General features: G+C 49.7%; 1 protein-coding gene across 1 annotated transcript in view; it reads left to right on the top strand.

Moving 5' to 3' along the window:
• The first annotated feature begins 789 nt into the window (after window positions 1-789).
• Window positions 790-26223, top strand: part of LOC119976324 (espin-like protein) — a 73985-nt gene continuing 48551 nt past the window's right edge. Inside the window, 2 exon segments of the mRNA XM_038816778.1 lie at window positions 790-1167; window positions 4834-5024. Of these exon segments, the coding sequence (XP_038672706.1) occupies window positions 874-1167; window positions 4834-5024 (485 nt within the window). The 5' untranslated portion in view covers window positions 790-873.

Below are 26223 nucleotides of genomic sequence, written 5' to 3'. Positions count from 1 at the left end.
TCAACACCATCCAAGACAAAGTAGCCTGCTTGAGTGTCACCCCTTCCACAAACATTCACTCCCTCCACCACCGATGCACAGTGGCAGGCATGTGTACCATCTACAGGGTGCACTGCAGGAACTCACCAAGGCTGCCTTAACAGCACCTTCCAAAACTGCAATCTCTGAGGGGCTGGTTTAGCTCACTGGGCTAAATAGCTGGCTTTTAAAGCAAACCAAGGCAGGCCAGCAGCCCGGTCAATTTCCATACCAGCCTCCCCGAACAGGTGCCGGAATGTGGCGACTAGGGGCTTTTCACAGTAACTTCATTTGAAGCCTACTTGTGACAATAAGCGATTTTCATTTCATTTCATTAACACCGAGAAGGGCAAGGGCAGCAGACACATGGGAACACCACCTGCAGTTTGGGCAGGGGAGTAATCTATCACCCCTGGCACCCAGTCACCATGTGACACTGCTCACCTGAAGATTGGCAGGCATGAGAGACAGCTTTGCTGCCTCTTGTCCCCCTGCCACCTGCCAACAGAGTGACACAGGAGTCTGTCAGAGGAGAGAGAGAGGGCGAGGGAGGAAGGGATAAACAGAAAGATGATATATGGAGACAAGAGGTGTTGGCTACATCTTCGGAAAATGATCAGTTGGAAAAATCAGACAATGGGCGATTAGCTTGTCGGGAAGGGCAGCAGGAGTTAGTCCAAAAGTTACTGCCATTATCTTTATTGTGGGCTGAACATTGCACTGTGTATCTTTAACCCAAGTACGTGACTACACCCGATCCGGTAACTGAACTCTCCTGGTGTGTGTGTGTGTTTGCTGACAGAAGCAGCCTCTCAGCTGGGAGACAGGACAGATGGTTAAGAGTTGCTCACCGCCATGGTTCCTCACCGGTGCCTCCTTGCTGTCAAGGATGGGGACCTGGAAACCTTGAAGGAGCTGGACGCCAGCGGCACGCTGAACGAGAGCATCGAGGACCACCTGGGGGCCAGCCCTGTCCACCACGCAGCCAGGAGCGGCCGGCTGGACTGTCTGCAGTTCCTCATCACCCAGGCCAGGCTGCCGGCCAACAAAAGAGCCAGAAACGGAGCGACCCCCACCCACGATGCTGCTGCCACCGGGAACCTGGCGGCGCTGCAGTGGCTGAGCAGAGAGGCTGGCTGTGACATTCATGTAGGTGACTGAGGGGGTGACTGAGGGAGGGGGGTGAGGGTGGACACAGCTAGACCCACAACACTCAGTGGCTTATAGCAGGGAGGCAGATTCTCCCGTGTCACAGTCAGTAACAGGCAGAGGGTTGGGTTAGCAATGCATAACAGGAGTTGTACATAACTGGTATGGGAGTATATAGAGGGGTGAATATTATATATAGGAACTAGACAGTGCCCAACAACATCTGTACCATGTATACTTCACTGGTATGGGAGTTATAGAGGAAGTGTATATTATATATAGGAGCTAGACCGTGCATATTGCATATGCACCATATATACTTTACTGGTATGGGAGATGTACAAGGAGTATATATTATATATAGGAGCCAGATAGTATGCATACAGCATCTGTACGGTATATTCCTTCCTGGTATGGGAGATGTACAAGGAATGTATATTATATATACGAACCAGAGAGTATGCATACAGCACCTGTACCATATATATGTTACTGGTATGGGAGATGTACAAGGAGTGTATATTATATATAGGAGCCAGATAGTATGCATACAGTATCTGTACGGTTTATACCTTACTGGTATGGGAGATGTACAAGGAATGTATATTATATATAGGAGCTAGACGGTACCCATATAGCACTCTGCCCCGGCAGCAGGGGTTTGATGTTGGCAGGACTGGAAGAGAACGGTGCAAAGTCCCCCCCAATTTTTCGGAGTCTAAAGAAGTCACATCAAGACTCGAAGAAATGCTGAGTATTTCCAGCAATTCCTATTTTTATTTCCGATTTCTGTCAGTCTCAGCATTTTGCTTTTATTTTAGTGCTCTGTGGGACGGGTTCAAATTCTACCATGGCAGCTGATGGAATTTAAATTCAGTTAACAAATTGGAGTGCTAGGCTCAGTCATGGTGACTGTGAAATCATCACTGAGTGTTGTAAAAAACCTAACTGGTTCACTACTGTCCTTTAGGTAAGGAAATCTGCCGCCCTAACCTGGTCTGGCCTACAGACCCACAGCAATGTGGTTGACTCTGAAGTGCCCTCTGAAATGGCCGAGTAAGCCATTCAGTTCAGGGGCAACAGAGAATGGGCAGCACATTCTGGCCTTGTCAGAGACCCCCACATCCCATGAAAGAGTGAAGAAGGAACGATGCTGTACTGGACTGGGTACATCTATCCTCCAGTGGCTCATCACCATCTTCTCAATGGCAGCTATACCGACAACGATAGATGTCAGAAGGATTTCAGAAATAGTCAATGGCTATTCAGAAAAGGGTTGCAACCTTAAACTTAGACAAATGTATGAGCATTGATTAGATTGTTGAGGGCCACAAGCTGTATGCGAGCGGAATTACCAGGATGACAAAACAGTTTAACAGAGTTTTCAGCTTGTTAACAGAATTGATTTTGTGTGATCGGTGAGACATGTACGATGAGGAGGTGTAATTTGCCTGAAATATCAACATTCTGGTGGAAATTACAATTTATTGCAGGAGGCAGGAAGCAGGTAAGAGAAAGGCATCCTCTGTCATGTTTTTGGACTGCTAATGGAGCTGGTCCTGGCACTCTCGTCCCTCAGTGTCTCCGTGTGAATGGCTGTTTGGGGAGTGATGATTCAGTGAGCGCAGCAAATCCTGATGACCCAAGGAATCTGGGATTGACTTGGGTTCAAATCAAGAAAAGCAATTAAAAGAGTCATTCTCGCGAGTAGTATGCTCGCGCATCCGTTGAGGAAGCAGGCAGCGGTGAGAGAGATTTCATGGGTGAGGGATGAGAGGGGAACGCTGGTATTGGAGCCGGAGAGGGTGACTGGGGTTTTTAAGGCCTTCCACCGGAGGTTTTATAACTCAGAGCCACCGGTGGGGGATGAAGGGATGAGACGGTTTTTGGACGGGTTGGAGTTCCCAAGGGTTGAGGAGGAGAAGGTGTAGGGATTGGTGTCCCGGATTGGGCTGAGGGAGGTGATGGATTGTGTGGGGGTGATGTAGGTAGGGAAGGCCTCGGGGTCGGAATGGTTCCCAGCACAGTTTTATAAGAGGTTTGGGTTGGGGCTGGGGCCCCTGCTAGTTGGTACGGGGAGAGTTACCCTCCCCCCCCACGCTGTCGCAGGTTTCTATATTGCTCATTTTAAAGAAGGACAAAGACCCGGAGCAGTGTGGATCGTACCGCCCGATCTCATTGTTGAATGTAAATGGGAAGATGTTGGCCAAAGTGCTGGCATCGCAGATAGAGGATTGCGTGTTGGGGATAAGAGAGGACCAGACGAGGTTCGTGAAGGGGCAGCAGCGAATGTACAGAGGCTGCTTAATGTTATTATGGTGGCCTTGGAGTGGCGAGAAGTAGAAGTGGTGGTGGCAATGGATGCGGAGAAGACGTTCGATCGAGTTGAAATGGCGTATCTGTTTGAGGTGTGGGTTCGATTCGGGTTTGGGCAGGGGTTTGGCTGCTGTATAAGGCACCTAAGGCAAGTGCTCGGACAAACAAGGTTAGTTCAGATGACTCTGGGTTACACCCAGGGTGTGTGAAGGCAGGCTGGTGAACCATGTGCATATGTTTAATAATAATCTTTATTAGTGTCACAAGTAGGCTTACATTATCACTGCAATGAAGTTCCTGTGAAAATCCCCTAGTCACCACACTCCGGCGCCTGTTCGTATACACGGAGGGAGAATTCAGAATGTCCACTTCATCGAACAAGCACATCTTTCAGGGCTTGTGGGAGGAAACCGGAGCACCCGGAGGAAACCCACGCAGACACGGGGAGAACGTGCAGACTTCGCTCAGACAGTGACCCAAGTCGGTAATCGAACCTGGGTTCGTGGTGCTGTGAAGCAACAGTGCTAACTACAGTGCTGCCGTGCTGCCCAATTTTGGGTGTGTCCGAGGTTGAGGGGTTTTGGAACGGATTTTCGGATGTAATGTTAAAGATTTTAGGGGTAGAGGTAGCTCCGAGTTCGGAGGTGGAGATATTTGGAGTGTCGGAGGACCTGGGAGTTCAGGTGGGAAGGCCGACATCTTGGCCTTTGGCTCCTTGATTGGCCGGAGGTGGATTTTGCTGTGTTAGCGCGACTCGGAGCGGCCAAAGGCGGGGGTGTTGCAGAGTTCCTGCATTTGGAAAATATTAAGTTTGCCATCCAAGGGGCGGAGGGGGGAATTCACCTTGAGGTGGAAGCTGCTTATTGACTTCCTTAAGGAGTATTGAGTCATCAGCGGGGGACGGGGAGTGGGTTGTTTACTTTCTCTTTGCGGGTGGGGCGCAATAAGTCGGAAAAGGGAGGCGGGGACCAGGGTGGCAGTAAGATGAGTGGGGGCTGTTGTTGGGGGATGTGCAGGGTGAGGGGGTATTTGTTACCTATTGCTGCGGTTGGCTTTTGCATTTAGGTGATTATGTATATGGTTAAAATGCTTTCAATAAAATGTTTTTTTAAAAAAAGAGTCATTACCAACAAAATGCCCGATTAGGAGCAATCTTGTTCCGTAGATCACTGTGCACGAAGAGCTGTATTGAAACCAAACAGATTTTGCACAGGAGCCTGAGAGCCGGAGGAAACCCACGCAGACATGGGGAGAACGTGCAGGATATTTCCGTATAGGTGTGGAGCTGGTGACCTGATCTGATGAGATTTCTTTTTGAGAAAGATGCTGATCGAAATATTTCTCCTTTAGGACTGCGATGACTATGGTGCGTCTGTTCTGCATCTGGCAGCTCGGTTTGGTCGATCGGACACTGTTCAGTGGTTGCTGCAGGAGGGATGTGATCCCATGATGGAGACCGACAATGGGGCAGTACCAGCGCACTATGCAGCGGCAAAGGGAGACTTGACGTGTTTGAAACTCCTCATCACCCACACGCCAAGGTAAGGGAGGCATTTGTTCAGCTGTTGCATCTGACAACTTTTAAAGGTGAACGGGTACAGGTAAATCTACACTCTAGCCTGAGCCAACTCATCTCATTTGCCCCTGGCTTTGAAATGGGTGATAGAATGTACTTCCTACAATGCAGAAGGAACCCATTCTGCCCATCCAGTCTACAGCAAACCTCTGAGAGAGCACCCTACCTAGGTCGACTCCGTCCTGTCCTATCTCCGTAACCCCATAAGCACACCTACCTTCACATCTTTTGGATACTAAGGGGCAATTTTTGCAGGGTCAATCCAATTGATCGCACATATTTGGACTGTGGGAGGTAAATGGAACATCCGGAGGAAACCCACTCAACATGGGGAGTAAGTAAACTCCACACAGACATTCACCGAAAGCCAGAATTGAACCTGGGTCCCTCGGCACTGTGAGGCAGCAGTGCAAACCACAGTGCCACCCTGCCGCACCCCTGCCCTCTGTCCAGTGATTCCTTTTGAACTGAGGCCCTGTCTACCAGTAAAGATCTCATGGACTGTCACAAAGGTTAACAGGGGATTGGTGCTCCTGTCCTGGCCAAAATGTATCACTAAATCAATGTTAATTTGTTTTTATTTATGCAGATTATATAGTCGTTATCATAATGATGTTTGTGGGAGCTTGGTGTGTGTTAATTGGCATACTTTGTAACAAAACTATACTTCAGATGTAGTTCATTGGCTGAAAAGCACTTTGGGAATTCCTGAGATTGTGAAAGGAGCTATATAGATGCAAGTTTTTTCTTTAAAAGTTGTTCGGTGGAGGGGGTGCACTGACCCAGTGTGCTGACCCAGGAGCAGATTTTTAAAAAAATCAATGGAGTCTTCCCACCATAAGGAGCAGCAGAGAGCATGTTACAAGCCCGTACACTGATATCACGTGCTCTGGACATGAGAGAGATTCTACCATTTTGAGCAGTCAGCAAGCAAGCAACAGGACTAAAGAACTGAACATGGAAAATAAGGAAGAGAGGGCCAGAGACACAGACAGGCCAGGATCTCACAACTGAATCTGCTGGAGAGAGCTTCACAGGAGAGTCCACAGTCAGACAGAGCAGTGCTGGTGTGAGTTCTAGAGCCTCCGATGAACAACCCACTAAGAAGAAGCTGCAATTGGGAGCAAATCAAGAAAGACAATTTCTTGAGGTATGACTTTATTAATTGTGCCAACGCAAATCTGCACGCAATGCCTGTGTGCATTATGTGCCGCAAAGTATTGACAAATGAAAGTTTAAGACCCTCAAAACCTCAAAGGCATGGCGAGTTTGAGGACGCAGTGAGAACTTAAACCATCAGCTGAAGTCCTTAGCAGAAATGTAACGTTGAATGACAAAGCAAGTGAGACGGTGAGGACCAAGTAGGCTCATCAGTCATATTGAAGGTAAGAAAGGGTTCATGAAGTTCGGGTGGCATGTGTTGCGAAGGTCGGCTGGCATGGGTCGCGAAGGTCGGCTGGCATCGGTCATAAAGGTCGATCAGCATGAGTTGCGATGGTCGGCCGGCATGAGTACCGAAGGTTGGCCTATTGGTACAAATTGTGTCCTGGGAAAAAAAACTATGAAAAATACTGATTTATAATCTTTATTATTGCCACAAGTAGGCTTACATTAACACTGCAATGAAGTTACTGTGAAAATCTCCGAGTCATCACACTACGGCACCTGTTCGGGTACACAGAGGGAGAAATCAGAATGTCCAATTCACCTTTAGGATTTGTGAGAGGAAACCGTTGCACCCGGAGGAAACCCACGCATACACGGGGAGAACGTGCAGACTCCGCACAGACAGTGATCCAAGCCAGAAATCGAACCCAGGTCCCTGGTGCTGTGAAGCAACAGTGCTAACCACTGAAAGAAAACGCTGGAAAATCTCAGCTGCTCTGGTAGCATCTGTAGGGAGATGCTACCCACTGTGCTACTGTGATTTTACGGGTTGTGGGCGTCACCTGTTAGGTCAGCATTTGTTGCCAATCCCCAATTGTCTTTCAGAAGGTGTTGGTAAGCTGCCTTCTTGAACCACTGCAGTCCCTGTGGTATAGGTACATCCACTGCGTTGTTACGGAACCAGAATTTTGCCCCAACGACAATGAAGGAACAGTGATATATTTCCAAGTCAGGATGGTGAGTGACTTGGAAGGGAACCTCCGGGTGGTGGAGTTCCCAGATATTTCTGCTCTTGTCCTTCTAGGTGGCAGCGGTCGTGGATTTGGAAGGTGCTGTTTAAGGAACCTTGCTGAGTTACTGCAGTGCATCTTGTAGATGGTACACACGGCTGCCACTGTTTGTCGGTGGTAGAGAGTTAAAATGTTTGTGGAACGGGGAGCAATCAAGCAGGCTGCTTTGTCCTGGATGATGTCGAGCTTCTTGTGTGTTGGAGCTGCACTCATCCAGGCAACTGGAGATTATTTCATTACACTCCTGACTGGTGTGCTGTAGATGGTTATCAGGCTTTGGGGGTCAGGAGGTGAGTTACTAACTGTAGGATTCCTAGCCTTTGACCTGCCCTGGTAGCCACATTATTAATATGGTTAGTCCAGTTCAGTTTCTGATCAATGGTAACCCCCAGAATGTTGATGGTGGGGGATTCAGTGATGGTAATGCCATTGAATGTCAAAGGGCGATGGTTGGATATCTCTTGTAGCAGACAGTCATTGCCTGCCATTTGTGTGGCGCAAATGTAACTTGCCACTTGTTAACCTAAGCCTGGATATTGCCCAGATCTTGCTGCATTTGGACATGGAATGCTTCAGTATCTGAGGAGTCGCGAATGGTGCTGGACATTGTGCAGTCATCCGCGAACATCCCCACTTCTTACCTTATGATGGAAGGGAGGTCATTAATACAGCACAATGGTATTGATTCCATCCTCTTAGTGAGGCAAGTCCAATGGAGGTTTTGTGGCTCAGCAGCCTTGCCTCTAGGCCAGAAACTCCAGTTTTCTTTGGATGGGACTTGGTGGACACAGGAGTGTCCAAGGCATGGTTCAACAGGCCGATAACCCGCTTGCCAATCCAGCAATACTTTCCCACCATTCCCCAAAGGAGAAACAAAGTGTGGCTAAAATATAGGAAATTAATCAACCTGTTTCAATCCAGTTCCATTTGTCACTGTGAATAAAATCCAAACCAAATTGCTTTGGTCAGGGAATGTGAAGAGCGGTTAGATGGAAAGGCTGGGCTGATAGCTGCCAGACATCTGTGAAATGGCTCCCATGCCAAGAGTCTTTGTCATGATATTGTAACAGACTATTCATCAGTTGTGTGGATGATCAATGAAGCGTAGGACAGCTGTGGCCATTCGTTAGATCTGATGCCCCACTCTCGGGTGCTGTCTGTTCAGGGATCAATCAGTACTTCATATCTAATGCAGACATTTTCCCTTTCAGCCACTTAGTGATGTGCTTCAGCTCCATTTCATCGCTTCCTTAGACATTGCCACTCTGAGCAGCTCAATTTGAAAGTCTTTCGAAGAGACAGAAATATTGCGCTCTTCTGAAAATACTTTGTGGTTCCTCTTCAAGCTACCGCTCCACACTCTGCTCAGCGAAATGTCACAGGGGCCTCGCGGTTTCCCTGGGACTTGCACTGACTCCTCCCAGAGCCATTGCTGTGTATCTTTCTCTGATGACTCCTGAGTGAGCCTCCAACACGGTGGCAGCCCCCTTGTCAAACTAATTAACAGAAGCAAGGAGCCTCATGCGTGGTTGATGCAACATATGGAATTTAGCAGTAGCTGGAACCTGCCTGCCGACTGGCCACACGTTGTCCCACTGTCAACATGTCCGTTTGGGGCCGTTATATATCCATCCAATGCATACCAATTTCTACCCCCAGTGTGGGTCAGTAAGCTAATGATCAAAGAAGTGCCTCGCAGGGCGGCAAGGTGGCACAGTGATTAGCACTGCTGCCTCATGGTGCCGAAGACCCGGGTTCGATCCCTGCCCCGGGTCACTTGTGGAGTTTGAACATTCTCCCCGCGTCTGCGTGGGTCTCAACCCTCACAATCAGACGATGTGCAGGGTAGGTGGATTGGCTATGCTCAATGGCCGCTTAATAAAACAGGAGCATCGCAGCTGAGATTCATCCTGTCTTAGCGCAGAGCCTGTACATATATGGTTCAGTAGTGTAGAAGCCGCACAGAGTGACAAGAAGGAATGATGGATAAGATACAAAAATAAAGGTTTATTAACACGTAAGTTAAACTACTTCACTCCTTGAAGGATTCTCCCGCCCGACCTTCACACACGCTTAATTCCCTACTCTTCCCCTCCACTCTTTTAAACCTCTACATGGTCAGGAGAGGGAGCATAAGACACAACTGAGCTGTAGCTGATCCAAGGATTTTCTATTTTACTGGGGTCCACTCAGAAGCCAACTACGCTTCAGTTTGCTCATATTTGAAGCCCACCTTTAGTAGCTGGCACATCGCAATCTCTAAACTGTGTTTCAGTATGTGGTCTTCCCCATGCTTTTCATTTCAACATGGGTTTACATGCACTTTGATAAGTCTAGAGGAATGCGGGCAGCACGGTGGCGCAGTGGTTAGCAATGCGGCCTCACGGCGCCGAGGTCCCAGGTTCGATCCAGGCTCTGGTTCACTGCCCGTGTGGAGTTTACACATTCTCCCCGTGTTTGCGTGGGTTTCGCCCCCACAACCCAAGAGATGTGCAGGATAGGTGGATTGGCCATGCTAAATTCCTTAATTAGAAGAAATGAATTGGGCACTCTAAATTTATTTTTAAAAATTCTCTGCGCTTTTTCATAGAATCCCTCGTGTGCAGAAGGAGGCCATTCAGCCCATCAAGTCTGCACTAGCACTGCCCAAAAGAGCACCTTAGCCCAGGCCGACTTTATTAATCTCCATATCCTTACTCCGATAAAAAGGCAGGAACTGTGTACACAGTGAGTGAACCTGCCCTACTGAAGAAGCAAGGTTTGCATAAATACTCTTCAAATAACCCTTATACCATCGAATAAAGAGCTACACTGAATGAGTTCTCCTTTCCTTACTAATGTTAACCGTGCCACGTGTCAACACTTATTCAAAACGCCGCATGTTTTGTGTAGTTACTTTCCAAACACTGGCCATGGTTTCAGGATCCACTGAAGGAAGCAGATTTCTTTTACCCAGTCATTCTGTCTTCTTCTCCTGACGTCGCTGAGCCTCCGCACCAACAGCTTCCTGATGCTTCACTCAATCTCAACCTTTGTGGTCTGACTATTCAACCGTGGAATGCTCCACCAGCCTTTCCCAACCATGTCCTCACCTTAGCAAAAGGTTTTTTTTTGCAACAAGGGTCCCCGGACAGCGGCCAGGAGCCAGAATCCTGATTGACGCCTCCCTTCTCAGTGTCCCTTCTCCTGGCCCAGCGGACGCCAACCAGCTCTGCACGAATCAAGGTCTCCAAAGGAGCCGAGACTCCAGGAGGTGTCCACTCACTATCATGGCTAACATAGCAAATATTTCCCGAAAGCATCATCTGAAAATATACTCCAGCCAGGATTGCAGTGCATGGCTACATTAGGGAACGCCTTTCAAAGCGTCATAAAAGCTCTAACTCCATCTGTCACTGGGCTGTATCTGAAACCTGTACTAGGATGACGACTGCCTCATCGAAACAATAAGTTGCATTTGTCCAGCACCGTCAACATATGAAAATGAATGGCAGGCACAGGCTAGCTGGCCCATCCAGCCTGCCCCACACTCATGATGCCTGGAGCATCAAGACCAAAGACTTGCACCCTCCCACCAGCAGCTCCCACATCCCAATAACCCAGAGAGAGGCAAAAAAAAATAAGGAAAAAAACCCCAGGGCCGATAGGAGAAAAAAATATTCCGGCAAATCTGCCTCCAACACCCTCAGTTGGCCAAACCCCCCACACATTCATCTGCCACCCCACCGTCCTTAGGTTCAAATGTCAATATTGAGATAGCTTAAAATATTTACGTTTTGCTAATCCTGACACACTCTTAGACTAGGTGCCACCTCTAGGTTTAGAAACAATCATTTTCACCTTGTAGCCCGGGATTATCCAGTCTCACTGTGGTGAATGTATAGTACTAGTAATTCACCAGTGTATTAGTATCATGTTCTGCCATTGTGTTACAGCTATGTTATGTTGTTGACCTTGTGGGCTCCACCTATGGGCCATTGTGTGGCTTCACCCACAGGGGGATATGTTGGGACATGTACGGGCTCCGCCCATGGCTCCTCCCCTTGAAAGGAAGTATAAAGAGCAGTTGACCTGTAGGCGGTCCACAGTATTGTACTAGTCGCAGGCAGGCTCTGTTCTAAGCTGATTAAAACCTCGGTTTGCTTCTACTCGTGTCTTTGAGTGAATTGATGGTCGCATCACTCGCCCACGACGATACCTGGCAGGACTGGAAGGTCCCACCCCTGTGGTAAAACTAGAGTTTCCAACCCTCCAGGATTAAACCTGCAACCTCCAAACTCCATCTCCGGGACACAACTCTGTGCAATCCTGGAGAAAAATCATTGGGACATTAAAAAAGATTGGGCGGGGCGGGGGGCTGTCATTTTCTTTGAACATTTCTCTTTGCGAGACATAAAAAGGGGGAAAGGTTGTTTGGCTGACAGTCGAGCATCATCCAATTGGGTAATGAGTCTTTTTTGCTTTCCAGTTGTGGAGGAAGGCAGTGTGTCACAGGGATGGGTGTGTTGGCTGACTAATGGCTGGAGTGTGAGGGAAAGTCATGTGAAGATATCTCCAGGAATACACTTAATCACAGTTGGCAACCCTAAATAAAACGACCCATGCGCATTATAAGAGTATGATCGGACAAATTTGTTCATGAGATGTGAGCGTCACTGCCAACCCCTAATTGCCCTTGAGAAGGTGGTGGTGAGCTGCCTTCTTTGCCTCTGCAGTCCATGTGGTGTAGGGACATGCAGAGCGGTTAGAGAGGGAGTCCCAGGATTTTCACCCAGCAGCAGTGAATAAATGACGCTACATTTTCAAGTCAGGATGGTGTGTGGTTTGGAGCTGGTGGTGTTCCCGTGTGCCCGCTGGAACGCTACAGTGGATATTAAAAAGGTGGTCAATGGCTTGAAAAAAAACAATTGAAGGAGGGCCGGGGAGAGGTTCAGAATGATGGGGCAGGCAGAAGATTAGCCAGGGTCATACTTTCTCAGTTAACATGATACAATGCACTTGTTGCTGGGCTGTGTTCCCAATGCAGTTAAAGTAACTTAAGGAGCTCAGCATGTGGGCTGGCACAACACAGGAGCAGCCATCTGGGGAACATGAGACACTGCTATCAAGTCAATTAACTCTTAAGCAGCTGTCACACTCCAACTTATCAGGGAATGAAATGCTCCAGTAATTCTCGGTCTCGTCCTTTTATTTTCCTGCTCAGTTTCGAAGATTTAACTTTACATCTCACAAAGTGTTTGCACTTACAATATAATCATCAATTTCACCCCCCCCCCCCCCCCCCCCCCCCCCCCCCGCCCATCCTCCACCCCAGCCCTCACCCTGTCCAGGATATCCTTGTTTGAGTGCTCTGACAGAACAGTGCCTACCTTGAACAAAATGTGACCGAGCTGTGTGTGTTGGCACCCAGCCGGTTGCCAATCCTCCCTGGGGGACACTGCAGGTCATGCTATTCCGTATGTAAATCTATATGCGCTTATACAAAGCATGCACTGTAATTTTGAGTTTTTCGCAATGTTTTTGAGTTTGATGTGCCAGTTGCATTGCACACAACAGTTTGCGTTGCACGTGGAGGCTTGTTCAAATTTGGTCATGGGATGTGGGTGTCGTTGCCCACCCCTAATTGCCCTTCAGAAGATGATGGGTGAGCTACCTTCTTGAACCGCTGCAGCCCATGTGGTGTAAGTACATCCACTTTGCTGTTAGGGAGGGAGAGAGTTCGAGGAATTTCATCCCAGCGACAGTGAAGGAACAGCGATACATTTCCAAGTCGGGATGGTGAGTAGTTTGGAGGTGGTGGTGTCCCCATGCATCTGGTGCCCTTGTCCTTCTCAGTGGTAGAGATTTGGGAGGCGGTGTTGAGGTTAGTGGCCTGCACCCCTGTATCTGGTGTATACGACAGCGCTGAAGTGTGCCGCCGGTGGAGGAAGTGAACGTTGAGAGTCTTGCCCACAATGAGTGTCATACACAGTGTGGTACTATGACTAGTATGACCCAGCCCGATCGGCAACGTGCAAGGGCTGCGGGAAGAAAGGCCATCTTTTGTCCGTCTGGCAGGCCAAGCGCCTTACCGTGGTAGGGTGTACGAAACTCTTCGTGCTCCCGGAGTCCAGTAGGCAGGTCGTTTCGTGCCCGTCCTGGGCAGCGACCGCGGGACCCCCCCTCTCTCCAAGGGCCCCGTGCGGCCTGCAAACTTTTCTGCCCCCCCATCCCCCAATGCCACGTGCGGGCTCCGGGCACCGCCACCTTGTGTTTCCGATGCCACATGCGGGGGACGGGTGCCGCCATTATGTCCACCCAGCGCCACGTGTGACCGATGGGTGGCGCCATCTTGGATCGGCTCCGAGGACCCCGGCGCGGGTGGCTACGCACCGCCTGATGACGACTCCGATTTTCTGCCACGACTCGCTTCAGTCACTCTGGACCAGTCTAGACTCTGCACCCTCTCTACGGCAACAACGAAGGTCCTGCTCAACGGGCACGACACAACCTGCCTATCGCCCTGGCCTCTGGCTCCCATTCAGTGGAGATCACGGGGTTTTGTATAGCGGACCTCATGGTCCAGGGGAGGGAGTTTAAAAATTACAGACTCTACGTCCTCCCCCACCTCTGCACGGCCGCACTCCTCGGGTTAGAATTCCAATGTAACATTTAAATTCGGCGGCCCTATACCTCCCCTCACTGTCTGCAGCCTCGCGACCCTCAAGGTCGATCACCCGTCCTTGTTTACAAACCTCACCCCGGATTGCAAACCTGTCGCCACCAGGAGCAGACGGTACAGTGCCCAGGACCGGACTTTCATCAGGTCCGAGTTCCAACGGCTTATGAAGGAAGGGATAATCGAGGCTAGTAACAGCCCCTGGCAAGCACAAGTTCTGGTGGTAAAGTCCGGGAAGAAGAATAGGATTGTCATAGACCATCAACAGGTTTACGCAGCTGGACGCGTACCCTCTCCCCCCGTATATCCGACCTGGTCAACAGGATCGCACAGTACAAGGTCTTCTCCACGGTGGACCTCAATTCCACCTACCGCCAGCTCCCCATCCACGCGAGTGATCGCAAGGGCAGCATGGTAGCATGGTGGTTAGCATAAATGCTTCACAGCTCCAGGGTCCCAGGTTCGATTCCCGGCTGGGTCACTGTGCGGAGTCTGCACGTCCTCCCCGTGTGTGCGTGGGTTTCCTCCGGGTGCTCCGGTTTCCTCCCACAGTCCAAAGATGTGCGGGTTAGGTGGATTGGCCATGCTAAATTGCCCGTAGTGTCCTAAAAAGTAAGGTTAAGGGGGGGTTGTTGGGTTATGGGTATAGGGTGGATATGTGGGTTTGAGTAGGGTGATCATGGCTCGGCACAACATCGAGGGCCGAAGGGCCTGTTCTGTGCTGTACTGTTCTAATGTTCTAAAGTACACTGCATTCGAAGCGGACGGGCGGCTCTACCACTTTTTAAGGGTTCCCTTCAGTGTCACAAACAGGGTCTCGATTTTCCAACGAGAGATGGACCGAATTGTCGACCAATACGGTTTACGGGCAACCTTCCCGTATCTCGATAACGTCAACATCTGCGGCCACGATCAGCAGGACCACGACACCAATCTCCGCAAATTCCTCCAAACCACAAAACTCCTGAATTTGACTTATAACAAAGACAAATGCGTGTTCAGCACCGACCGACTAGCCATCCTCGGCTACGTAGTGCGAAATGGAGTGATAGGCCCCGACCCGGAACACATGCACCCCCTGATGGGACTCCCCCTCTCCCACTGCTCCAAGGCCCTGAAGCACTGCCTCGGGTCCTTCTCGTATTATGCCCAGTGGGTCCCCAACTACGCAGACAAAGCCCGTCCCCTCATCCAAACAGCCACTTTCCCCCAGTCGATGGAGGCCCGCCAGGCCTTCAGCCGCATCAAAGCGGATATTGCAAAGGCCACGATGCGCGCCATCGATGAGTCCCTCCCCTTACAGGTCGAGAGCGACGCGTCCGACGTAGCTCTGGCAGCCACCCTCAACCAAGGGGGAAGACCCGTGGCCTTCTTCTCCCGTACCCTCCATGCTTCCGAAATCCGCCACTCCTCGGTCGAGAAGGAAGCACAGGCCATAGTAGAAGCTGTGACACTGGAGGCATTATCCGGCTGGCAGGAGGTTCACCCTCCTCATAGACCAAAGGTCGGTGGCTTTCATGTTTGACAACGCACAGAGGGGCAAGATAAAAAACGACAAGATCTTGCGGTGGAGGATCTAGTTATCCACCTACAACTACGACATCTTGTACCGTCCTGGGAAGCTGAACGAGCCTCCCGATGCCCTGTCCCGCGGCACCTGTGCCAATGCACAAGTGGACCGCCTCCAAGCCCTCCACGTGGACCACTGCCACCCGGGGGTCACCCACTTCTTTCATTTTGTAAAGACCCGCAACGTGCCCTACTCCATCGAGGAGGTCAGGACAGTCATGGGGAACTGCCACATCTGTGCGGAGTGCAAGCCGCACTCTACAGCCCCGAAAAAGCGCATCTGATAAAGGCTTCTCGTCCCTTTGAACGCCTCAGCATGGACTTCAAAGGTCCCCTCCCCTCTACCAACCGCAACACGTACTTCCTCAATGTGATTGACAAGTACTCCCACTTCCCGTTCGCCATCCCCTGCCCCGACATGACCACAACCACCATCATAAAAGCCCTCCACAGCATTTTCTCCCTGTTCGGATTCCCGCTTACATACACAGCGATAGAGGGTCCTCCTTTATGAGTGACGAACTGCGTCAATTCCTGCTCAGCAAGGGCATTGCCTCAAGCAGGACGACCAGTTATAACCCCCGGGGTAACGGACAGGTCGAGAGGGAGAACGGCACAGTCTGGAAGACCGTCCTACTGGCCCTACGGTCCAGAAATCTCCCAGTCTCCCTCTGGCAGGAGGTCCTCCCAGACGCCCTCCACTCCATCCGGTCGCTACTTTGCACGTCTACAAATCAAACTCCCCATGAACGCCTCCTTGTCTTCCCCAGGAAGTCTTCCTCAGGGACCCTGCTCCCGACCTGGCTGGTTGCCCCCGGGCCCATCCTGCTCCGGAAACACGTGCGGGCGCACAGATCGGACCCGTTGGTCGAGAGGGTCCAGCTGCTCCACGCTAACCCGCAATATGCGTATGTGGAGTATCCCGACGGCCGACAAGACACGGTCTCTCTACGGGACCTGGCGCCCGCCGGATCCCCGCCATCGCCTCCGGCACCAGCCCCACCCACCCCCCTCCAACCGCAACTGCTCCCCGCAGGCGCTGCCCTCCCTGGCCCGCCAACCCCCTCACCCGCGCCGCCTAGAGGACCAGAAACCCCCCCCACGGCCTGGCCCTCACCAGTTCTGTCTTGGGGCGTTGAAACCTCCACAAGGACCGGATCATCGCTCCCGTAGTCATGGACGCCCGCATCTCCAACATCTCCGACGAAGCTCCACCGGTCGCAGAGGATGTCCAAGGCCCCCGAATATGGTAGTATGACGAGAGGTACTACGGTACCTGGGAGTGTGAGCTACCATTGGTGGAGAAGGCTCGCTGCTCATTGGCCCAAGTGTTGCTTTCTCATTATCAAGACGTAAGGTAGCTCCGCCCATGAGGCGGAGTATAAGACCCCGTGTTCCCAGCAGCCATCGTTCTTTCTGTACTCAAGCTGCTGGGGAAACATCTTGGGCGCGATTCTCCTCAACCACGATGGGTGGGAGAATGGCGTGTCCGGTTTTCCGACACGCCGCTCGGAGAAATGCGGGCCGCCGTTTTTCACGGCGGCCTGCGATTCTCCACCCGGATGGGCCGAGCGGCCTGCCGTTCCCGACCTGTTCACGACGGCGGCAACCACACCTGGTCGCTGCCGTCGTGAACATGGCGCGCCAGGTAAGTGTGGGGCTAGGGGGGGATCGAGCACCACGACCGTGCTCGGGAGGGGACTGGCCCACGATCGGTGCCCACCAATCGTCGGGCCGGCGTCTCAAGGGGGCACACTCTTTCCCCTCCACCGCCCCGCAAGATCAAGCCGCCACGTCTTGCGGGACGGCGGAGGGGAAAGACGGCAACCGTGCATGCGTGGGTTGAGCTGTCCAACCTGCGCATGCATGGCTGATGTCATTAGGCTCTGCCACGGCGTCATTCTTGGCGCGCCGGGCCTTAAAGCCAGGGACAAGGCCCGGCCGCCGAGTTTCCCGGTACGGCCCGCCTATCCCCCCGGGTAGGGGAGAATAGGGGGCCGGGAGAGGCTTCCGACGCTGTCATGAACCTCTCCAGGTTTCACGACGGTGTCAGGCCTTGTGGAGAATTCCGCCCCTTGTAGATTAAAGCCTTCAATTCGGGCTACTCCTTCGTTTCAGTGGTTATTAATCGCGAATCACACAGCAGCTTTGTGGAAATGTTTTCAACAATGAATGAAAGCAAGTTCCTGAGCTTTCTTTTGTAACAGAGCAATGATGAGGAATGTTGTGGAGGATGCTTCTGTGATTGACAGGGCTTGGCACTGCTAAAAGTAATTCCAAACGAGGAGGTTAATGCAGATGAGTATCATTGGCAAATTTACCTGAGCAGAAACAACATCAGGGCCGGAATGGCTCGGGGAGGGCGAAACTCTGAATGGCAATTAGTCATCCATTACACTTTGGACAGTTTAAGTATTCACACAACAGTATCACTCCTCCCTTCCCGTTGTGGAGATTAGAATTGGAATGGTTTCTGTGCAGTAGTGTCTCACTCAGGAATGCTGTGCCATGGAATGGAGTCTGTGATTTCTACCCACGCCATGAGCTCTGAGTTCAGTTATGTATCCATGGACACCAGGCATTCCCCACGTTCAAAGAGAAAAAGAAAACAAATTGCTTGATTTTTGACAAGGAGAGGAAAGAACTGGCATTTTTATAGCATCTTAAACAACCTCAAGTGTTGCTCCAAGTGCTTCATGGTGCCTTGAAGCGTACAGTAAGAAGTCTTTCAACACCAGGTTAAAGTCCAACAGGTCTGTTTCGAATCACTAGCTTTCGGAGCGCAGCTCCTTCACCGGATGAAAGAGCTACGATCCAAAAGCTAGTGATTCCAAACAAACCTGTTGGACCTTAACCTGGTGTTGTAAGACTCTCCTCCCCCCACCAAGACTTGGTCTTTGGTCAGGGACAGGAGGGTCTGAAGGCAGCTATAAGGAACTAGGATGGAGAGGTGGCGATGCCTCAGTCCCTGCAATTGCCCAACAGATTCAAAGCTCTTTCAGCCGTGTGGACAAGAGCAGGGACTGCATTGGGGACGGCGGCCATCCGCTCCCCCGAGACTCACTTCACTGACAGCGGCTCATCTTGGGAGTCAGCACCCGGAACAGGGTGGCATGACGGGGAATGTGCCTGGGCCCTCCAGCTCCAGAGCCCCCAGAAGACGCCTGCCAGGGGCATTGAAGGCCACGGGACATGGTAGCACCCGCTGCCTCCAGCTCTGATGGGAATCCTGGGGGCACAGCGGTAGGGCACGAAAGGCTAAGCAGGTTGAGGATCACTGAGAGGGCACTGGTGGGGGAGGGGTGGGGAGGGGGTGAGGTAGTTGGGGAAGCGGGGGTGGCACCATCGGGGACACACTTGTAAATAACAAAAATCATTGACCTCAACCAACATGACGGCGCTGGCAAAATTCTTCCGTAATCCGGACAATGTGCCAATCCCATTCCCCATCTCTCCAGACAGGGAGGTCCTGGATGCCTCTTCCCGTCTCCCCCTCCCCCGACCCTGGCCTGCCCAGCCCAGCCCAACCCATGGGCGACCACCCCCTCCCCCATTGGCTCCTACTTTGACCGAGCCTGGCCCTTTGGCATGTCACTTGCAGGAGAGGCTGTTAGATCACGGGCCATTAGTTAAGGGGTTGATCCCGTTATAGAGATTGGGTTTAAGTGGTGATTATTGGTTTCTCGCCACGCTATGGTGGGATCTTGATTTTGCCAATGGTGGCGGGCCGTTAGATCACAAACAGGTTCTCGATTTTGACCTCTCCTGCGAATTAACGGCCTTGTCGCACTCTCGCTTAATCCTCGTGTCCCATGTAAAAAGCCAAGTTACAGTTTTGATGGTCACAACATGGTATTTATTGCCATCTTGTGGCAGCATCCATGTTTGCAGGCACTCCCATTTCCTATTATTATGTTTACTATTTTCCCATATGCTACCATATCAACAGGTCGGAATAAGATTCTGAGGTCAGCAGTGATGTTAATCGAAAGCATCTTTGCCATGGCCTTTATTCAATTCTATCCCTTTCATGTCAATGGTGCTGTCGATCTAATAAGGCACAGCAAGAAGTCTTCCACCACCAGGTTAATGTCCAACAGGTTTGTTTCGAATCACTAGCTTTCGGAGCACTGCTCCTTTCTCAGGTGAATGAACATAGAACATAGAACATAGAAAAATACAGCACAGAACAGGCCCTTTGGCCCAAAATGTTGTGCCGAACTTTTGTCCTTGATTAAGAACAAATTAATCTGCACCCCATCATTCTACCGTAATCCATGTACCTATCCAAAAGCCGCTTGAAGTTCCCTAATGTTTCCGACTCAACTACTTCCACAGGCAGTGCATTCCATGCTCCCACTACTCTCCGGGTAAAGAACCTACCTCTGACATCCCCCTATATCTTCCACCATTCACCTTAAATTTATGTCCCCCTTGTAATGGTTTGTTCCACCCGGGGAAAAAGTCTCTGACTGTCTACTCTATCTATTCCCCTGATCATCTTATAAACCTCTATCAAGTCGCCCCTCATCCTTCTCCGTTCTAATGAGAAAAGGCTGCGCACCCTCAACCTTTCCTTGTAAGATCTACTCTCCATTCCAGGCAACATCCTGGTAAATCTCCTTTGCACCTTTTCCAAAGCTTCCACATCCTTCCTAAAATGAAGCGACCAGAACTGCACACAGTACTCCAAATGTGGCCTTACCAAGATTTTGTACAGCTGCATCATCACTTCACGGCTCTTAAATTCAATCCCTCTGCTAATGAACGCTAGCACACCATAGGCCTTCTTCACAGCTCTATCCACTTGCGTGGCAACTTTCAAAGATCTATGAACATAGACCCTAAGGTATCTCTGCTCCTCCACATTGCCAACCCTGTATTCCGCATTCATATTTGTCCTTCCAAAATGGACAACCTCACACTTTTCAGGGTTTAACTCCATCTGCCTCTTCTCAGCCCAGTTCTGCATCCTATCTATGTCTCTTTGAAGCCTACAAAGGCCCTCCTCACTATCCACAAATCCACCAATCTTTGTATCGTCTGCAAATTTACTGACCCACCCTTCAACTCCCTCATCCAAGTCATTAATGAAAAGCACAAACAGCAGAGGACCCAGAACTGATCCCTGCGGTACACCACTGGTAACTGGACTCCAGGCTGAATATTTTCCATCCACCACCACTCTCTGACTTCTATCAGTTTGCCAGTTTGTTATCCAACTGGCCAAATTTCCCACTATCCCATGCCTCCTTACTTTCTGCAGAAGCCTACCATGGGGAACCTTATCAAATGCCTTACTAAAATCCATGTATACCACATCCACTACTTTACCTTCATCCACGTGCTTGGTCACCTCCTCAAAGAATTCAATAAGACTTGTGAGGCAAGACCTACCCCTCACAAATCCATGCTAACTATCCCTAATCAAGCAGTGTCTTTCTAGATGCTCAGAAATCCTATCGCTCATACCCTTTGCATTACTTTGCCTACCACCGAAGTAAGACTAACTGGCCTATAATTCCCAGGGTTATCCCTATTTCCTTTTTTGAACAGGGGCATGGCATTCGCCACTCTCCAATCCCCTGGTACCACCCCTGTTGGCAGTGAGGACGAAAAGATCATTGCCAACGGCTCTGTAATTTAATCTCTTGCTTCCCGTAGAATCCTTGGATATATCCCGTCAGGCCCGGGGGACTTGTCTATCCTCAAGTTTTTCAAAATGCCTAAAACATCTTCCTTCCTAACAAGTATCTCCTCGAGTTTACCAGTCTGCTTCACACTGTCCTCTCCAACAATGAAGAGGTGGATTACAGAAACATTTATGCAGACAAAGTCAAAGATGCAATACGATACTTTGAATGTGAGTCTTTGCAGGTAATTAAGTCGTTACAGGTCCAGATGGAGCAGGTTAAAGAGGTGTGAATTGTCTCAAGCCAGGACAGTTGGTAGGATTTTGCAAGCCCAGGCCAGATGGTGGGGGGTGAATGTGATGCGACATGAATCCAAGGTCCCGGTTGAGGCCGTACTCATGTGTGCGGAACTTGGCTATATGTTACCGCTCGGCAATTCTGTGTTGTCGCACGTCCTGAAGGCTGCCTTGGAGAATGCTTACCCGAAGATCAGAGGCTGAATGCCCTTGACTGCTGAAGTGTTCCCCGACTGGAAGGGAACCTTCCTCAACCAGGACCTTGGATTCATGTTGCATTACATTTACTTATTCTTTCATGGGATGGAGGCATTGCTTTCTCGTTATTCCTAGCTCACTCTCGAGCCTGCACCACCATTAAATAAGATAATGATCTGATAGTAACCTCAAATTTGAACGCTACCTATTCCCCATAACCTATCACTCCCTTGTTTCTAAATAATCTAACCACCGCTGTCTTAAAGATATTCATTGACTCTGCTTCCACCACCTTTTCAGGAAGAGAGTTCTAAAACACTCATGACCCTGTGAGTGAAAATATTTTATCTCCATTTTAAATTCTGTTTTAAATGGGTGACCTCTTATTTCTAAACAGTGACCCCTACTTCTAGATTCTCCCACAAGAGGAACCATCCTCTCCACATCCACCCTGTCAAGACCCCTCAGGATCTTACATGTTTCAGCCAGGTCGTCTCTTACTCTTCTAAACTCCAGTGGATACAAGTTTGGGGCCTTTCCTCATAAGACAATCCATACTTTCTAGGTAAAATAAAGTTACCATTGTCTCAGATGACCAATCGGCTGCTTTCCCCTTTGAGGGGGAGAGCTGACTGATGGTGGTTTAACCTGAGGATCACCACATCTCAGGCGAGGGACAAGGTTGAGAAGGCGGGACCTTCATCAATAACCTCAGCCTGTACAGGAACCTCGCTGTGCGTCACGAACCAGCTGTCCAGCCAACTGAGCTAATTAGTCTGGTAAACAATCCCTGAACTGCTTCCAATGCATTTACATTTTTCTTTAAATGAAATGATCAAAAGGGCAGCATGGTGGCACAGTGGGTTAGCACTGTTGCCTCATGGAGCCGAGGTCCCAGGTTCGATTCCAGTTCTGGGTCACTGGCCGTGTGGAGTTTGCACATTCTCCCCATGTTTGTGTGGGTTTCACCCCCACAACCCAAAGATGTGCAGAGTAGGTGGATTGGCCACGCTAAATTGCCCCTTAATTGGAAAAAAATGAATTGGGTACTCTAAATTTTGAAAAATTAATGAAATGATCAATTCTATACACTATACTCCAAATGTGGTCTCACTAGTGCCCTGTATCACTGAAGCATAACCTCCCTACTTTTGTATTCAATTCCCCTCACAATAACATTCTATTAGCTTTCCTAATTACTCTCTGTACCTGCAAACTCACCTTTTGTGATTCATGCACGAGGACACCAAGATCCCTCCGCATATCAGATCTCTGCAATCTCTCACCATTTAGCTAATGTGCTTCTTTTTTATTCTTCTTGACAAAATGGAGAATTTCACAATTGGCAGATCTTTTTCCACTCACTTCACCTATCTCTATCTTTTTGTAGCCTCCTTATGTCCTCATTACAACTTACTTTCCTACCTATCTTTGTGTCATCAGTAAATTTGGCAACCATCCCTTCAATCCCTTCACTCAAGTCATTTATATCAATTGTAAACAGTTGAAGCCCCAACACCGATCCCTGTGGCAAAGCAGTCATCACATCCTGCCACCCAGAAAAAGACCTATTTGAGTAAACTCTCTGCTTCCCATTAGCTAGTCAATCTTCAATCCAGGATCCATGCCAATAGATTAAATCCTATAACATGAGCTTCTCATTCCATAATCATCTTTGATATAAAACTTCCTCAAATGCCTTCTGGAAATCTAAGTACAGTACATCCATATGTTTCCCTTTATCTACAGCATGTATTACTTCCTCAAAGAACTCCAATAAGTTGGTTAAACATGATTTTCTGGGCAGCACGGTGGCGCAGTGGGTTAGCCCTGCAGCCTCACGGCGCCGAGACCCCAGGTTCGATCCCGGCTCTGGGTCACTGTCCGTGTGGAGTTTTGCACATTCTCCCCGTGTCTGCGTGGGTTTCGCCCCCACAACCCAAAGATGTGCAGGTTAGGTGGATTGGCCAGGCTAAATTGCCCCTTAATTGGAAAAAATGAATTGGGTACTCTAAATCTATATAAAGAAAAACATGGGGCGGGTTTCTCTGACCCCCGCCGGGACGGGGAATCGCCGGAGTGCGGCCTGAATCCCACCCCGCCGCCCCAATGCCGGCTGCTGAATTCTCCGGCGCCAGTTCTTTGGCGGAGGTGGGAATTGCGTCACGCCGGTCGAGGGCCGTTGGCAGCGTCCCCTCCCCCCCGCCCCGGCGATTCTCCGCTTCGTGATGGGCCGAGCAGCCGCCCGTTTTCGGCCTGTCCTGCCGGTAAGAACCTTGTGTAATTTACGCCAGCGGGACTTGGCTCTGCGGACGGCCTGCAGAGTCTTCGGGGGGGGGGGGGGGGGGGGGCGAGAGGATCTGGATCTGGGGGGGACCCCCATAGTGGCCTGGCCCGTGATCGGGGCCCCACCGATCTGCGGGTGGGCCTGTGCCATGGGGGCACTCTTTCCCTCCGCACCGGCCACTGTAAAGCACAGCCATGGCCAGTGCGGAGAAGAAACCCACTGTGCATGTGCAGGAATCACGGCAGAGGTTCTGGGAACATGCTGGTGCTCCTGCGCATGCGGCAACTCGCGCTGGCCGCCGAGGCCCTTCGGCCCCGGATTCCGCACCTTCCGGCGGCCCGACCCCGGAGTGGTTCACGCCACTCTTTGGCACCGGTACGGCCCGCCCGTCGGATACCAGAGAATCCCGGCCATGATTTTCCTTTCACAAAATCATGTTGACTGTCTGATTACCTTGGGCTGATCCAAACACCCTGCTATAACTTCATTAATAATAGTTTCTCACATTTTCCCAATCACAGATGTTTAGCTAATTGGCCTGTAATTTACCACTTTCTATTTCCTTTTTGAATAATGGAGTTACATTTGCTATCCTCCAACCTCATGTGAACTTCCCCGAATCTAGTGAGGTTTGAAAATTTAAAACCAATGCATCAACTATCTTACTCAACCTTTCCTTTAAGAGTCTAGGATGAAGTCCAGTAGGACCTGGACTATGTCAGCCTGCGGCTCCAACAATTTACTCAGTACCACTTCCCTGGTGACTGTAATTTTCCTGAGTTCCTCCTTCCCTTTCACATCCTGGTTTATAGCTGCATCTGGGATCTCCTATAGTGAAGACTGATGCAAAATACAATTCATCTGCCGTATCCTTGTTTTGATTATCAATTCTCCAGACTCACTTTCTATAGCACCAGTGACCACTTACTAACACTTAGTAAAAGTTTTAAATAATATTTTTAAAATCTGTTTTGTATCTCTGGATAGCTTTCTTTCATACTCTCATATTTTATTCATCTTTTCCTTTCCTTACATTTTGTCAAATCTTGTGACCTGCAATCTGTGTTTGCACAATGAAATGCTTTCGCTTTGAGTGCAATACTAGATTTAACCATGCCTTGGACTTTTTCTTACACATTGAAACTATTCTGAAATAAAGCCTTAAATGTTGACCACTGCACCTCTATTGACCTATCCCTTAACCTTAGTTTTGCTGACATTAAGAGAAAGATTGTTGTCATTGCAACATGCCACGAGGTTCTCTATCTCTCTCCTGTACTCTGACTCATCGTTGTTTAAGATCTGACCAACTACAGTCGCGTCATCAGCAAACCTGTAGATGGAGTTGGAACAATTTTAGTGTTTTACCATTTATACCGACCCTGCATCCATCATTTCTGTCTTCACCTTTTACCATCTCCTTTGCCTGCCACCAAAACTTGTTTTCTCATTTAGTCCCTCCTGCTTTCCACCCTATCACACACCTTCCCTGTTGTCCTTCCCTCCCCTCCCCCTTTCCCTGCCTGTACTTGCTTCAGAGCTGTGCCGTTTCTCGTGTTTTCCAGCTTCCGCAGTTCATTGAGCTGAAATGTTAACTTTGACCCTCCACAAGTGATACCATATCCAGCAATTTTTGTTTTCATTTAATCACAGACACATTGTACAGCTTCGGGCAGCTTCTTTATCCTGATTCCTAATGTGGAGTGATTGGGCAGGACTCTGATCCACTGTGAATCTGTGCAGCCAGAGATTTTTTTGAATGTGAGCCAAAGTCTTTGAAGTCGTCCTTGAAATATTGTAAAATATTTATTTTGACTGCTCGTGTCAATCAGGAGGTGGCTGAGTCCTGGGGTAGAATGAAACTACAATGTTCCTTTGCTCATCCCACAGTATGCAGGTTACAAGAGCAAGTGTGGGACAGAAAGGGACAATGCTGGAAAATCTCAGCAGGTCTGGCAGCATCTGTAGGGAGAGAAAAGAGCTAACGTTTCGAGTCCGATGATTCTTTGTCAAAGCAAAGTGTGGGACAGTGTGTGTTGTAATGTGCCTTTAAGATACAGGAGCATACCATCACTGAAAGGAAAGTGCGTCAGTGTAATAACCCTCACAAGATCTACGGGGGCACCCCAATTGATCTCCCTGTGGGACTCATGGACTATGAGATCCCTCTTAGTGGGCAGAGTCCAGCAGTTGGGGCTCGTAGAAATCACCTCATAAAAGCCGGCCCGGACTGGGACTAATGAGAGTAGTCCCGATTAGGACCTTGGAACTGAAAGCTACCTTGTGGCCTTTACATTTCTTTACGAATTAAACCTCTTTTGGATTACCTTCTCGGGCCTCCTGAGT

The sequence above is a fragment of the Scyliorhinus canicula genome, chromosome 13, assembly GCF_902713615.1.
Source record: "Scyliorhinus canicula chromosome 13, sScyCan1.1, whole genome shotgun sequence".
Lineage (NCBI taxonomy): Eukaryota > Metazoa > Chordata > Chondrichthyes > Carcharhiniformes > Scyliorhinidae > Scyliorhinus > Scyliorhinus canicula.
This window is presented reverse-complemented; position numbering and strand designations above follow the sequence as displayed.